Source organism: Gastrolobium bilobum, unplaced genomic scaffold (genome assembly GCF_033153095.1).
Source record: "Gastrolobium bilobum isolate Gb01-03AN ecotype WA unplaced genomic scaffold, APGP_CSIRO_Gbil_v1 utg9634, whole genome shotgun sequence".
Classification (NCBI taxonomy): Eukaryota; Viridiplantae; Streptophyta; class Magnoliopsida; order Fabales; family Fabaceae; genus Gastrolobium; species Gastrolobium bilobum.
The window spans coordinates 50673-65217 of NW_026897818.1; the positions used below are offsets into that span (position 1 = coordinate 50673).

Genomic DNA, 14545 nt, shown 5'->3' on the forward strand with positions numbered 1-14545 from the left:
CCCAACTCTATAAAATACTGAGACCCCAAAACTTTAAGTTTCTTCAATAACTAGTAAGAAAGCAAAACAGAACACTCTAAGCTTTAATCAAAGGCTTGTTTGAGTGCACATACAAGGAAATATCACAAAGGTGAAAGAGGAAAAGTGTAAGGGAAAAAAGAAACTAAAGTTTTCATTTCTTATAAGTTAATTTGAAGGAAGGAATTGAGTTTTCATTCCACAGTAGTGTAGATTCTTCTTAGTTCAGTAAATGATGTCTGAGAATCCTAACTGGTGGAGTATGCATCCACCATCATTGATCCCTCCCCAGTATGGTTTTGAATCTTCTTCAATCCCTTTTAATTCTTTGACAGATAATCCAGAGAACCCTCAATCATTGAGCCAACTTCTTTTGTAAGCACCTCTCTCTCTTCTTTGTGCCTTTATGTGGCTTCTTGATCATTACATATGTTATCAAATATTGTGTCTTTTTAAGTGTTTGAAAAACTGTTTTATAGTTTTGCTTACTGATGTTAATCAAAGAACTATACATTTATTTATGTGCTCCAGCTTAAGTACTTCCAATTAATTATATAAGTTCTTTTACCTAAGTTCAAGTTTTTTTTTTTTTTTTTTTAATTCCCTTTTGTTGGTGTGAAAATTTCTTGGTTCTATTTGTTTTGCAGCACTGGATTACCGGGAGAAGAAGAGAGAGTACTGGGATTGAGTCATTTTCAATCAAAAAAGTTGGAAAACTGGGATGAACATATTTTTAATCCATCAACCATAGTTCCTATTAATGTTGATGTAATAAAGCAAGAGGTTCCCCAAAGTGGCAACAACTTATATCACCATAGGCATGAGGAATTTCAGGTTTCTGGAGCTGGGTCATCTTGGTCACATATTTTGCCAGTGTCTTCCCCTAGGTCTAGTGTCCCTAGCTTTAACAGTAATAATTTATTGGAATTCACTTATAACAAAGCAGATCATAGAAAGAACCAACTACCAGATCACAAATCTGAGGTAAGATTGAGAGGTTCTTTTTTTTTTTTTGTATACCAGACTGAGAGGTTCTTGTTATTCATATCTTTTTATTTTTTATTTTTTATCTCATCTAATTAAAACCTTCACATTTGAATACTAATTTAAGCATGCATAGATTATCCTCTTTATAATATAATATTCAAATTAATTTTCATCTTTCCATTCTGCTCTCTAGTCTAATAGCACAGCCACTGTTGGACTTTGCAAGAAGAATAGGGGTCAGCCTTCATCTTCAAGCCAACCCCCTCTGAAGGTAATGAAATATTCCATGATATCTAGCTAGTTGAAATTAAGAGAGAAAATTAAACATATGAATTCATGAGCTGAATTTCACAAATGAAATTTGAATCAGGTGAGGAAGGAGAAACTAGGTGATAGAATTACAGCCCTTCACCAGCTAGTTTCTCCATTTGGAAAGGTAAGAAACCAACTTCTCCATTACTACGTACAAACACAATAAACACACATACAAAATACAATACTATAAACCATTAAAATTAAGTGCCTTTGTATTTGGTTTTAGTTTTTAGAAGACCCCATGATGAACAGTTCTTTTCCACCCTTCTATATGTTCCAAGTCCAACTAATGTTTACCTCTTTATCTTTTCTCAATGATCGTAATTTCACTTTTAACCTTTGAAGAAGAGTTGTGATTATGGTGTGTGTGTGTGTGTTTCACTTTTGCAGACTGACACAGCTTCTGTCTTGTTAGAAGCCATTGGATATATCAGATTCCTGCAGGGTCAAATTGAGGTGATGTTTCTCTTAACATATTTTAATTATATACTCTGCAAGCTAGTGAGAGTTAGTGATAAAGTGTCATGCACCGACATTGATATGCTTCTCTCCAAAACATTCTTTAGTCGTGGAAGTTTTAAAATTTTGTTTTTTTCCCATCCTTGGTTGCAGGCACTCAGTTCTCCTTACTTGGGCAATGGATCGAAAAACATAAGGAATCAACATTCTGTAAGTACCCATTTCCCAAAGCCTCTATCTCTGTCTCTCTCTCTCACACACACTTTAGCATGACAAAAATATAAAAAAAATATCCGTTTACAATTTCTTTTTTTACAAATTATATTAAGTATGATCGGTCGTACATTCTTGATTAAAGTATGACCGATCATACTAGATGCAGTTTGTAAACAAAAAATTTGTAAATATAACTATATTAATTGTATGTACAAAAACATATAATTGAAGGGAAAGTTTCCTCCTTTTGTTTCTTTTCTTTTCAAAAAACAGGTATATGGAGAAAGAAATTCTGTATTTCCTGAGGACCCCGGTCAGGTATATGCTTTATTGGATCCATCAATTCATTACAATCAAATTAGGAGGCTCTTTGCAATTATTACAATATTAAATATATGGAAAAAGCTTGTTAAAAATAATAAGGTTTTTCAGCCTTCTATACCATTTTTTAAAGCTAGTGAAAAGCATAATGCATGCGAGGCTGCATTGCTCATTTTGAAGTCAAAAAAGGTGGAGAGAAAAGTGAAATTACTAATACTTTATTTATTTATTTCCATTTAGCTTTTGAATGACACTGGCCTCAAAAGAAAGGGAGCTCCAAACCAGGTATTCTTTAGTATTATCCTTCATTTACTCATTATTATTTTGGATATTTTATAAGTGTCATCCTAATGATTATTATCATTATTACCGTTAGCATCTTTATTTTGATGTCATTTAATATATAAAGGATTAATCAATTATCATTTTATAATCTATTTAATTATTTGTTCATCAAAACAATAATTCAGGATGCAAAAGATAAACCAAAGGACTTGAGGAGTAGAGGGTTGTGCTTGGTTCCTGTCTCTTGTACCCAACATGTTGGAAGTGAAAATGGAGGTGATTACTGGGCACCATGGGCACCTGCATAAATATTACAGTGAATCTTAACATGCAGCAGCAACCCTTTTTGGCTACAGCATATATATGGAAGAAATTAGTGGATGATATAATTAACATCGTATAGCAATCAATCTGTACGTAGTAATGAAAAGGCTGATTGTTCCCGATGCTATGTGACATTCACCATTTAGCTAGTGAATAAGGAAAAATATATATCCATTTTGTATTGTCTCTAATCTAATTAGGTTAACTTATTTTAATAAGTTGTCAAAACATTAATTAATCTGTAATTTTAGTTTTCTAAATATATGTATTTTCTAAGGTAGCAATTATCCTTTCTTTTGTTCAGAACGATGATTAACATCGTGTTATGTTTGTTTAAGATTATAATATCAACTTTGTTCCTTTCCATCACCCTCTCCTCCTTTATACTCTTTTTTTCATTCTAATGCTTGAAGGAGTACATTAATTATCTCATGACAATCTTAATTTTGTTACTGATGATATACATGGACAAATACAAAAGTTTTAGCATTTCTTTATACAAAAGGAAAGTAAAAAACGTAGTGAACAAAAGAAATCAAGAAGAGGTGATGAAAAGAGAAAGTGAATAATATGGATATTTATGTTGATTTTGAATCAAATACCTGATAAAAATGAGAGTGATTATAATTTCAATCACTTTTATTGAATCAAATTTGGTCTAGGAGATTGTTAGAGAGATATATAAAAATCGTGATAAATAACCATATCAACTACAAGCTAGGCTACGGGCCTTCAATGATTTTTATATTATATTTCTCTAACACACCTTTCATGTAAAATAAAATTGAACTTGAGGCGTGAATATTGCACATGCTCATTTTTTCTTGTTCTACATTGTGTTGACTTAATTCCACTAAAAAATAGAAGGTAGCGAAGATTAAATTCGTGATCCCGTGTGGTCACATAGGCTTTGATACCATATAAAGAATTATTTCACCTAGAAGTTTTAGCTTTTTGGTTGAATGAGTGTTTTACATGGTATCAAAGTCTCCATAACCATAGGATTACGAGTTCGATCCTCATCGTCCTCCACTTTCTAATCAAATTATTAAGTCAGCATAAGGCAATATAAAAAGGGGTTGTGCAATATATACGCTTCAAGCGTGAGAGAGTGTGTTAGAAAAATATAAAAAACCATTAATGAACCTTCACTTTCTTGTTTAAACTTTTGGGTTGAATCTGTACTTTTCAGGAATAATGAAAATTTAGAAACAATTCATGGAATATATATCATTATCGAGGTCAAAATAATGTGAAAATGTTCATTATATCTTATTGTAGACTTTAGAGTCACTAGTTAATTAGTTAAAAAATATCACTAATGTAGGCTAATTATATAGGTGCGATGACGTGTTAATGCATATACATCTTTTAATCTATCCTTGCAAGCATGCATTAGAGATTTAAAACAAGAATGCAGTTCCACTATCTTTCCCAATTTAATTTGAAATACTATATATAACCTATATGGTATTCCTCCTGACAAATCAGAAATGAAGGCAAACACATGCATGCATGCATTGCAGAGAGAAATATGCAAAATATGTCAAAGTTTTTCGAAATGACACAAATTAATTTGTACGTGTATATAAATGGCTCACAAGCACTATTTTAAATCATGGAAACTAGCTAAAATTTTAGTTGACAAAATAAACAACTTGTTGTCAACAGGTCATGGGAATGGATTTAGGGTTGGCTAACACGAATGTGACTAAATATGGGTCCCATATACCACCTTTTAGAAACTACTCAAGTGCCCCATATGCCCCATTTCTCTCCCACACGCTTCCTCCAATTGCACCCAACCCCAAGTGGCGCTTTCATCATACTTACGCTACATATTGCATCATCTCAAAGAATAAAACCCCACTATAATTAATATACATACACTGGCTAGTACTTCTTTAATCAATTTGTATTTGGCAAATGTTAAGTTGGCTTTTGCGGTTTCATGCTGCCTTAATTAATATCCACTTTGTAATGTAAAGCCAATGGGGTACTGACTGGTGAAAACCTTTTATCCACAAACAAGTAATTTATATATATAAAATGATCATGTAAACTAAGAATCATTGATCGATGAATTAGTTAAATGATTAGTGCATTACGGAACCTGGCTCTCAATTTCATTATTTGACTATGTACATTCATATTCTGTTTTTGAAGATGACGTTCTCCGATAGATAGTTGTAGCTTAGAATTGTTTTATACATTAATAAATGATATGAGAAAATGCAAAAGTTAAAAGTTTGAATGTGATTGTATCATTTGTTTTCTTGCAAGTCCTTCCGAGTGTTTTCCACTGTTAAAAACAGAAAGGGAAGTAAACCAATTAAAGAAATTGTTGAGACATATAGTCCCACATTGATTGGATGGGCAACTAATATGGCCTATATAAGGCTTTGGGCACTCCCACCCCTTGAGCTAGCTTTTGGGGTGGTGACCTCAAGGTTCTTTACATGGTATTAGAGCCTCACCGTCCCCCGCTTTAAAATGTGGAATTAAAAAAAAAAAGCACAAAAAGGTAAACCAAAAATGGGCCTGTGCAATTTCCACACTTCTAGCCTAAAGGGCTCTTGCGTGAGGGGTGGAAGTGCCCAAAGCCTTATATAGGCCATATTAGTTGTCCATCCAATCAATGTGGGACTATATGTCTCAACAGAAATGAACATATACATCTACCTAGAAAAAGAAGAAGAAGAAGAAATGAACATAAAATATTAAAGAAGAAATGTTAAGTTCAACCTATCTATAAGAAAATTTATATTTCTTGTCATCAACCAATTCCTTGAAAAGTTTAACCTATCCGATGAAAATGCATAAATAGGTATATCACATCTCTAACTTAAATTAATATATTACTTTCGCAGCCGCATGATATTTTTTTACGATGAAATTGAAAAATAAAAATAAAGTTTAATCTTTCTTATGTTATAAAATTATGAAATATTTATCTCATACACATATAAAAGTATGTGGGTCATAATTTTTTTTTTCTTTCTCTTCTTCTTACATAACTCTACATGAATCTCTCATATATTTTTATATATGTGTAAAAAATAATTTTATTTCTTTAAATACTTACAACATATTGCAAACTGAGAATATAAATAATTTAAAACGCTAAGCACGGGCATGCACTATGCTGTATACTATAATAAGACAAAAGAACAAGAGTGATATGGGTTAAAGTTAAACCACATAAAACAAAAGCAAAGGGTCATGGGTGTAATGTAACTCTATAATTAGTTTTTTTAAATAATTAAGTAGTGCTTGGGCTGTGTCAGTGTCACTTTCTGTTTGTCTTCATTTCTAGCCTTGCGTCCGTGCTGCCAACCCTATGAATAGCGAAAGAGGAAACGCACACAGATAAAAAGAGAAAATAATTTTAACTAAGCTTGGAAATTGGAATATATGTATATCGTAAATTAAAGGCGTATATACGCATGTTGCTTAAATCACCAAAGTGAAGTTATTGTTGATAATTAAAAGATTGACTGATGCGATTATAGGTTCAATTAGAGAAAGGCCTAATAAGCCCAAAAGGCCGTTACTAAGCAAAGAAGAAAATGCATTTATCTTACGAAACTTGAGAATCTCGTAACATCTTGACATATGTGACTTGTTACTTAAAGTATATTTACTCTTACATGAACTAATGATTAAAGGATAACACATGGATGTTTCAACATTTACAAAGGCTTAGCCTGATCATAGGCATCTAGCCCACAAAGTAATATGTGAAAGTTATCATTCTCTGTCAATAGGAATAAATACAGTTATATTAAGGCGACATGAGCAAGGCACCCATCTACTATATATACAAAGACATTAATTACAAGTCCATGTAAAAACTTGAACTCTTATTACTTACTAAAACATCAAATTATCTTACATATACACCCTCACTCTCCTCAAATTACTTCAAAGTATCAATTAATATATACCAGTTCAACTATCTAGCCAACCACCCAGACATCTCACAAATAGTATATCAGCCAAGACACCCTTCAATAGTTGCAGGCTCAATTCAGTGTGATCGAGCAAAATAGTTATTGGACTGATAGTTAACGATCTAATTTTTTTAAAGCATAATTAAACTTATAATAATTGGTGGATTTAAATGATTTCTATTATTTTATGCTTTAAAAGAGTCAAACATGGTAAGACAGAAAGGCTAACATATATAGTGCGTGTTTGGATCCTCTCTTTTTTTTAAGCTAGAAGCTACTTATAAGCATAAGCTAAGCCAAACAGGTTTTGGAAAAAGCTCTTATAATGAAAAGCTCTTTTTTCTATAATGAAGAAAAAAGCTGAAAATTAAAAGCTCCTAGGAGGAGCTTTTTTTTAAGCTCTTATCAGTTTTTCTTGAATTGTGTGCTTTTTTTTAAATGAAGAGTGATAAAGATAGAGAGAGAGATAATTTTCTTGAAATATGTGCTTTTAAGTAAATTTTAAGCTAAAATTTTCATGTAATTTCCAAACAGCTTTTAGCTTCTTTTCTTAAGCTCTCTTTTTTAGCTTTAGCTTATAAGTAGCTTCTAGCTTAAAAATAAGAGAATCCAAACAGGCTCATATATATATATATATATGTGTGTGGTTGAGTAGTTTAATTTATGCGCCAATTAACTTGCATTTTGCTTTGGGTATTACTAATGAAAAAATCAAAATAGTAAGTTTAATTAAATATATTATGATTCATACTTTATTTTCCGAAATATAAATAATTGATTCTTTCAATTAATGGTTATTGACACTATTTTATTTTATTTTTGTAAACATTGACACTGTGCTTTTTACTTTCAAATTATAGGATGATACTCATGAAATATACACTACTATGGTTTTGAAGCTCAAATCAGTGTTTTTCGATCGGTTTGTTTAGAATACCTAAATCCCACAAAGGGACCCCTAGCAAGCGTCCTGGTGGCCCCTCATTCCTCAGAAAGCAATCGAGCTCTCCAATGCTCCTTTTTTCTTTTCTTTTTTTATTATTCAAATTTTGACCAATTCAGCTATACTATTATGGAAGTAATTGAATTGAACCCTTACCCACCCCACTTTGGACTACACATGGGCTTGCACTTTCCAAAGTTCGTACGTGCTATACTGCTATGATTGTACATGATCAGCCCAATACCAGCTAGTACCAGTTTCCTAATTAGTAGTAGGGAAATAATAACTATAATGTTGTAGGAAAGTTGTTAGGTTATGTTATAGAGATAGAGATTGTGGGATTCACACTTATTTTGTTTTTTGAAAATAAGTGTGGGTCCCACAATCTCTATCTCTATAACATAACCTAATAATTTTCTTACAACATTATTCTTTTTTTTCCCTTAGTAATAATTACCGTCCATCATGGAGGTTTTTATAAAGATGTGAAAATTTGTATTTGTTAAGATCAAATTTGGTTGGATTTTTTTTATACAAAGTGATATGGTCCCGTACTAAATTGGATGAAGGGTCTAGTTCAATAATAGTTCAAAAGGCCCTAATACAAAGATTTGTTCAATAAGAAAATATATACAATACATATATACATAATAATGCGAACACACAATTGCACTAACAGCAGCTAAGACACTTAAATCTCTCCAATAGCCAATGATTAAGGAATATGTATGAGATTCCAGATATGTATGTAAACTCATTAAAGACATAATCTCGTATACGAGATATACTAGCAAAGTCACCACAATATATCACTAATAATGCATGTCGTCATACTAATTAAGGTGACATAACAATGTGACAAGCAAGTCATGTTGTTAATGTAAAAGAAAGGCTCACAACCCATATATAATCATCTTCTTTTAATTTACTTAATCTCATTATTTAAAATATTAATTTGAGCATCGAAATATCCTACGAGAAGTCATAACTCTCATATGTCCCAAAGGAGCAAACTCCTCAAACATCAGAACCATTATCCCGTAGATTCCATCCCACATAGCAAACCAACAGATCCCGTAACAAGCATTCCTCAATCACCACTTGGATCAAGCTTAACTGTGTATGATGAGACTTAACTTCTCTTGAAATCATAACAAAACTTCATAGATTAATCAGTCACACAAAGTGTAAATATTAGGCTCACATAGCATACCAAAGTCTCGTTTGGATGAGCTTTTTTTTTCTTTAAAAACTACTTTTTAGAATAAATAAAAAAATACTTCTCATTTTTAGTTCGTTTGGATGTTTGTTTTTAAAAAAAACAGAAGTCACAAAAAAAGCCAAAAATCTACTTTTTTCAGAAGCTACAAATTTTAACTTCTCAAAAAAACAGAAGTCAAAAGTCAAATATTTTTTTCAAAAACTAAATATTTTTATAAAAATATAAATAACTTTAACTTTTATAAAAAGTACTTTTAAAATAAAAAAGAGATAAAAGTTACTTTTTTAAAAAGTGGAAACAAACTGACTCCAAGTATCACAAGCAAACCCATCGAGTTTGCCACTAGGTATTTAATTTCCCAAACTTCCTCGGTAGCATTTGTTGTTAGACGAACTTGCCCTATCTTTTTCTTGTCACCCAAGTCAAAATTATCAAAATTCCAGGCCAAGAAAAACTCTTCTTAGCCGAATACTATTCTATCGCAAACGGGCTAAAGCACCGTTTTATAATTTTTGAGCAAAAGAATTCTCTAGTTAAAATTGTTTGGATAAATTTTTCAAAAGTAATGTAGGTAAACATGTCACATATGCTAACGGGACTAGTCCCGTCAATTAATGATACTGACGGGACTCGTGCCACGTTAGCATCACGTAGGCAGTTCGATTACCGTAAAACTTCGGAAGGTCGTAACTTGTGACTCGGGGATTTAAATCAGATAATTTTTTTTATTGATTTCACATAATTTTTCGAGATCTACGCAATAACACCTCATTTGACATATTTTATTTCTCACGAACATAATTTGAATTTGTAACAATTGTACCACAATCACAAGAGCGTTTAAATCCAGAAGATCTTCAAACTATATTTATGGGAGATAAAATATGTCAAATGAGATGCAGTGAAACTTATCACTGAAGAAATTTTCTTTGGTTTGGATACTATGGTTTTGTTAAAGACTGAAGCAACTAACCAAGACATTGAAACCAACCCAGTTTAATGACTTACTCTACCTAATATGGGTGCTATTCGTCCCAATATGAATTCTTATTGGTTTTTGTTTACTTCATTTTCCCAATTGTCAAAGTGAAAATCTCGTGGCATTCTCCTTTTTATTTTAGTGCTAAAAATCAAAATCAATTACCAAAACAGATTAGACTCCCTTATTTAAAGAAAGAAATATATTTTACCAAAAAAAGGAAAGAAAGAAAGATAAAAAAAAAAAAAAAAAACCTTCAGAACAATACAGAAGGGTAAGCTAGGACACGGGCTTTTTTCCAAAAAATGCATATAAATGGACCTCAACACAATTTGATTCTTCTTGATGCTACTAACAAATTACCGTAGAGAAGATGGTGGATGATTCTGCTGCCGTGGGAATTGACGCAATTATTCTTAGAATGATAGTTAACAGTTAATTTTAAAAAATATTAAATTTTAATATATTAATATACGTTTTGATATTAAATAATATTTTTAATTTATGTAATATATATTATATTTAATATTTAATAATTTAACAAAGAAAATGATCCGGATATAATATAGGCCTAACCAGGGCCCAATAAACACATGGAAGCCCAAGCCCATAAAAGACCTAGAACAAGGCATAAAAGACAGGCACGTGACGCGATAACCCTATCATGTCACACCAGCGTGATCTCCATATCGCGGAACACCAGGCGCGATAGTCCCATAGTGTCATACACGGCGCAGTGCCTCATCACAGCATGCAGGATATACTTACTCCCCACGCAACGGGATACCTTCTACAGACAGTAAACTTAAGGGCCAAGGCAACACCACCCCGCCCTCACATCAGTAAGCAATAGACAGCTCCAGCTCGCCACAACTCTACTAATAGACACCATGGTGGCAAGCTCCTCAACATTTAAACCATGACAGCCACACTACGTTGGCCCCAAGGAACCTTTGACTTCACCATGAAGAAAGGTCTCCTCCGAACACACATCTCGATTACTATATAAACATACGTTGTGCCACCAAGGTACGATCATCCTTTACTTTCACAACCTAAACACCTGCCTCTGATACTGGCTTGAGCGTCGGAGTGTCTTCGCAGGTACCCCCCCAATCCGGTGCAACGTGAAGAACGAAGGACAAAGAGCTCAGGCTCATCCCACATCAACGGTACCAGGCCCAGGCCAGTTACCATCTAAGGAGTCTCAACCGTGTGTGATTTGGGCTTGATACGCATTGGGCCATCCCTACCGTCTCTGGTCCGATCATTGGCGTCGTTTGTGGGAACATATATTACCCATCATTCTCTAAAAACATGGTTGAAACTCGCAGCAAATCTCAGAACGGCTCCAAAAGAAAGCAGAAGGAGACCCCTGCTTCCCGTGAAAAATCAGCTTCTTCGGTGGCACCAGTTACCATCCACCTGGATGACCCACCGACACCCCAACATCTGTTGGACCTCATCACGTTACAAAACAAGAAAATTGCCCAGCAAAATCGAGATTTAGCTCGATTGAAAAAAGCTCAAAATAAAAAAGAAAAAACTCAAGAAAAGGGAAAATAAAAAGAGAAAAATCAGGAAAAGGAAAAAGATCTCAAAAATTCTGCATAAAGCGAACCACTTAATTCGCACTCAACAGGGAACCCAGGACCTTCGGGTCACAAAAATAAAAAAGGTGAAGAAATCAAAGATACTCAGGAGAATGAGAATTCTCATGGTCCTTCAAGGACTGTTTCTCGAATTATTCACCCCTTTGTCCCCCGCATCATGAAAATCCCAATCCCTCGCGATGTCAAGATAACAACAGAAAAATATAACGGCAAGGGGGACCCTCAAGAGCATCTGGAACAATTCCAGACAAACATGATGGCACAAGATGTCACAGATCCAATAGCATGCCGACTATTTCCTACAACTCTTAAGGAAACAGCCCTTAGATGGTACTCAGCGTTCCCACCTAATTCGGTACAAAGCTGGGAAGACTTAACCAACCAGTTTCTCGTGCGGTTCGCAACGAGCAAAGCGCAATACAAATCCACTCACGCGCTAAAAACAGTTCGACAAGAGTCGAATGAATCTTTGCGCGATTATTTAAACAGATTCTTCGATGAAGCATTTCTGGTTAGAGACTTAGATTCACAAGTCTCACTACACATCATCACTGAAGGCCTTTTGGAAGGACCTTTTTCTATGTCGCTAGCCAAATAGCGACCTCGCACCATAGAAGAACTGTGTGCGCGCTCAGAGAAATTTATCAACTTGGAGGATTACAAGCGTTCACGAGAAATCTCCAACACCAGAACCAGTACAGACAACTTCGAAAAAGATATCCAGAAGAATGTCCAATGCAAATTTCGCGAAAAAAGAAGGCGGGGAAAATACGACAGCCACACCCCCTTGAATACATCTCCCAAGCGGATTTTCAAGGAAGTTTTCCAAAGAGGGTATGTCTGTGTTAACAAACGTCCTCCTATGTCAAAAGGAGTTCAGCGCGATGAATCCAAATTTTGTGAATTCCATAACGACAAAGTCACACCACCGACGAATGTCTCGCGCTCAGAAATACGATTGAGACACTCATTAGAGAAGGAAAGCTCGAAGAATTTATTTCCACTTGCAGGGAATACAAGACACAACAAAAGCGTGATAGAAGCCCTGATCACGACTCGAATCCCAACGAGCAAAGGGCACGTCCTAGGAGAACTTATAACTCCACTCGTAACAGTGACCGTAGAGAGGACAGAGCAACATCAACTGACAGACGTCATAGAACTCCATCAAGAAACAGACAGCAAGGCGCAGGGCAACACCGTGATGGACTACCCAATAACGCAGCAGGCGTTCTAGCAACCATTGCCGGGGGCTCAGCGGGAGGCGGTGCGACCACATCTCAACGAAAAAAGCACTTAAAGTCAGTAATGACAGTGCGCAATCACGCACGCCCATCAACCCCTCGCGATCTAAAACAGGGCATCAGTTTTGATGATGATGACTATGGTGACATCATCCCAGACCACGATGACCCGCTAGTAATCTCAGCATGCAAGGCTAACCTCCAGGTAAAACGTATTATGATTGATAATGGTAGTTCAGCTGATATCATATTCTGGGATGCCTTTTACGCGATGCACATCCCAGAGGAACATCTTCTGCATGGATGTTCGGATTTAATAGCCTTCGCTGGAGAATGCATACAACCTAAAGGCACCATTGAAATGTGGGTCACCTTTGGAAACATGCCTTTAGCTCAAACTATCAAGGTGAAATTTTATGTCATTGAATACGCTTCAGCGTATAACATCATTTTAGGAAGACCAACTATTGTGGCATTAAAGGCAATCATTTCCATGCCTCATCTTTTGATGAAATTTCGTAACAAGTCTGGCACGGTAGTTGCCATTAGAGGAGATCAGAAAACAGCACGCAGTTGTTACAATACCAGTCTAAGAGCCAAGACTCCTGTACAGCCTGATGAAAAAGGCAAAGCATCGGTAAATATGATCGATCTCGATGTACGCGATGATCTACGCGATATTCGTCCTCAACCTGATGGGGAGTTGGAAGACCTCCAGATAGGCCCACTCCCTGACAACACTACCAAAATTGGTCGAAACTTCCAAGAGGCTGAGAAAAGCGTGCTAATAACCGTACTGCAAAATAACAAAGACCTTTTTGCGTGGACAACCGCGGACATGCCAGGGATAGACCCAGGGATAATATGTCACCATTTAACCCTGGATCCTAAAGCAAAGCCCATCGCGCAGAAAAAGCGCAAAATATCCCCTGAGAAACAACAGGCGGTTGAAGCTGAAGTAACAAAATTACTTGATGCTGGAGTGATTAGAGAAATCACTTACTCTACATGGCTCTCCAATGTGGTATTAGTCAAGAAACCCAATGGAAAGTGGCGCATGTGTACTGATTACACAGATCTTAACAAACACTGCCCAAAGGATTTTTATCCACTTCCCACCATCGACAAGCTGGTCGATAATTCTGCAGGATACCAAATTTTATCCTTTATGGACGCATATTCTGGTTACAACCAGATTCCAATGTTCACACCAAATGAGGAAGCCACAGCTTTCATCACCGAAAAAGCTACTTACTGCTATAACATGATGCCATTTGGTCTAAAAAATACTGGAGCCACTTATCAACGCATGATGAACAAAGTTTTCAGCCAACAGATAGGCCAGATGCTTGAAGTTTACATTGATGATATGATAGTCAAAACAATGACAACTGCGCAACATCCTCAAGATTTGGAACAGGTATTTCAACAACTGCGCAAATACAGGCTACGGCTGAATCCAGCTAAATGCGCGTTTGGGGTACCTACTGGAAAATTCTTAGGATTCATGCTCACGCATCGCGGGATAGAGGCCAACCCTGACAAATGCAATGCCATTCTCAGCATGACAAGCCCGCGAAACGTCAAGGAATTGCAACAACTGACATGAAGAATTACTGCTCTAACTAGATTCCTTCCTGCATCAGCTCAAAAATCATTGCCCATG

General features: G+C 35.2%; 2 protein-coding genes across 2 annotated transcripts; both read left to right on the top strand.

The window, feature by feature from the left end:
* The first annotated feature begins 247 nt into the window (after positions 1-247).
* Positions 248-2909, top strand: LOC133310600 (transcription factor bHLH68-like). The gene is made up of 9 exons (XM_061511562.1): positions 248-393; positions 666-1002; positions 1199-1276; positions 1376-1441; positions 1711-1776; positions 1933-1989; positions 2269-2313; positions 2557-2601; positions 2787-2909. The coding sequence occupies exons 1-9, from the start codon at positions 251-253 to the stop codon at positions 2907-2909; spliced, it is 960 nt and encodes a 319-aa protein (XP_061367546.1). The 5' UTR covers positions 248-250.
* Positions 2910-11339: 8430 nt separating this feature from the next.
* On the top strand, positions 11340-14488 carry LOC133310601 (uncharacterized). Its single transcript, XM_061511563.1, has 3 exons — positions 11340-11406; positions 11665-11965; positions 12646-14488. Exons 1-3 carry the CDS (start codon positions 11340-11342, stop codon positions 14486-14488), a joined length of 2211 nt encoding a protein of 736 aa, XP_061367547.1.
* Positions 14489-14545: the final 57 nt, after the last annotated feature.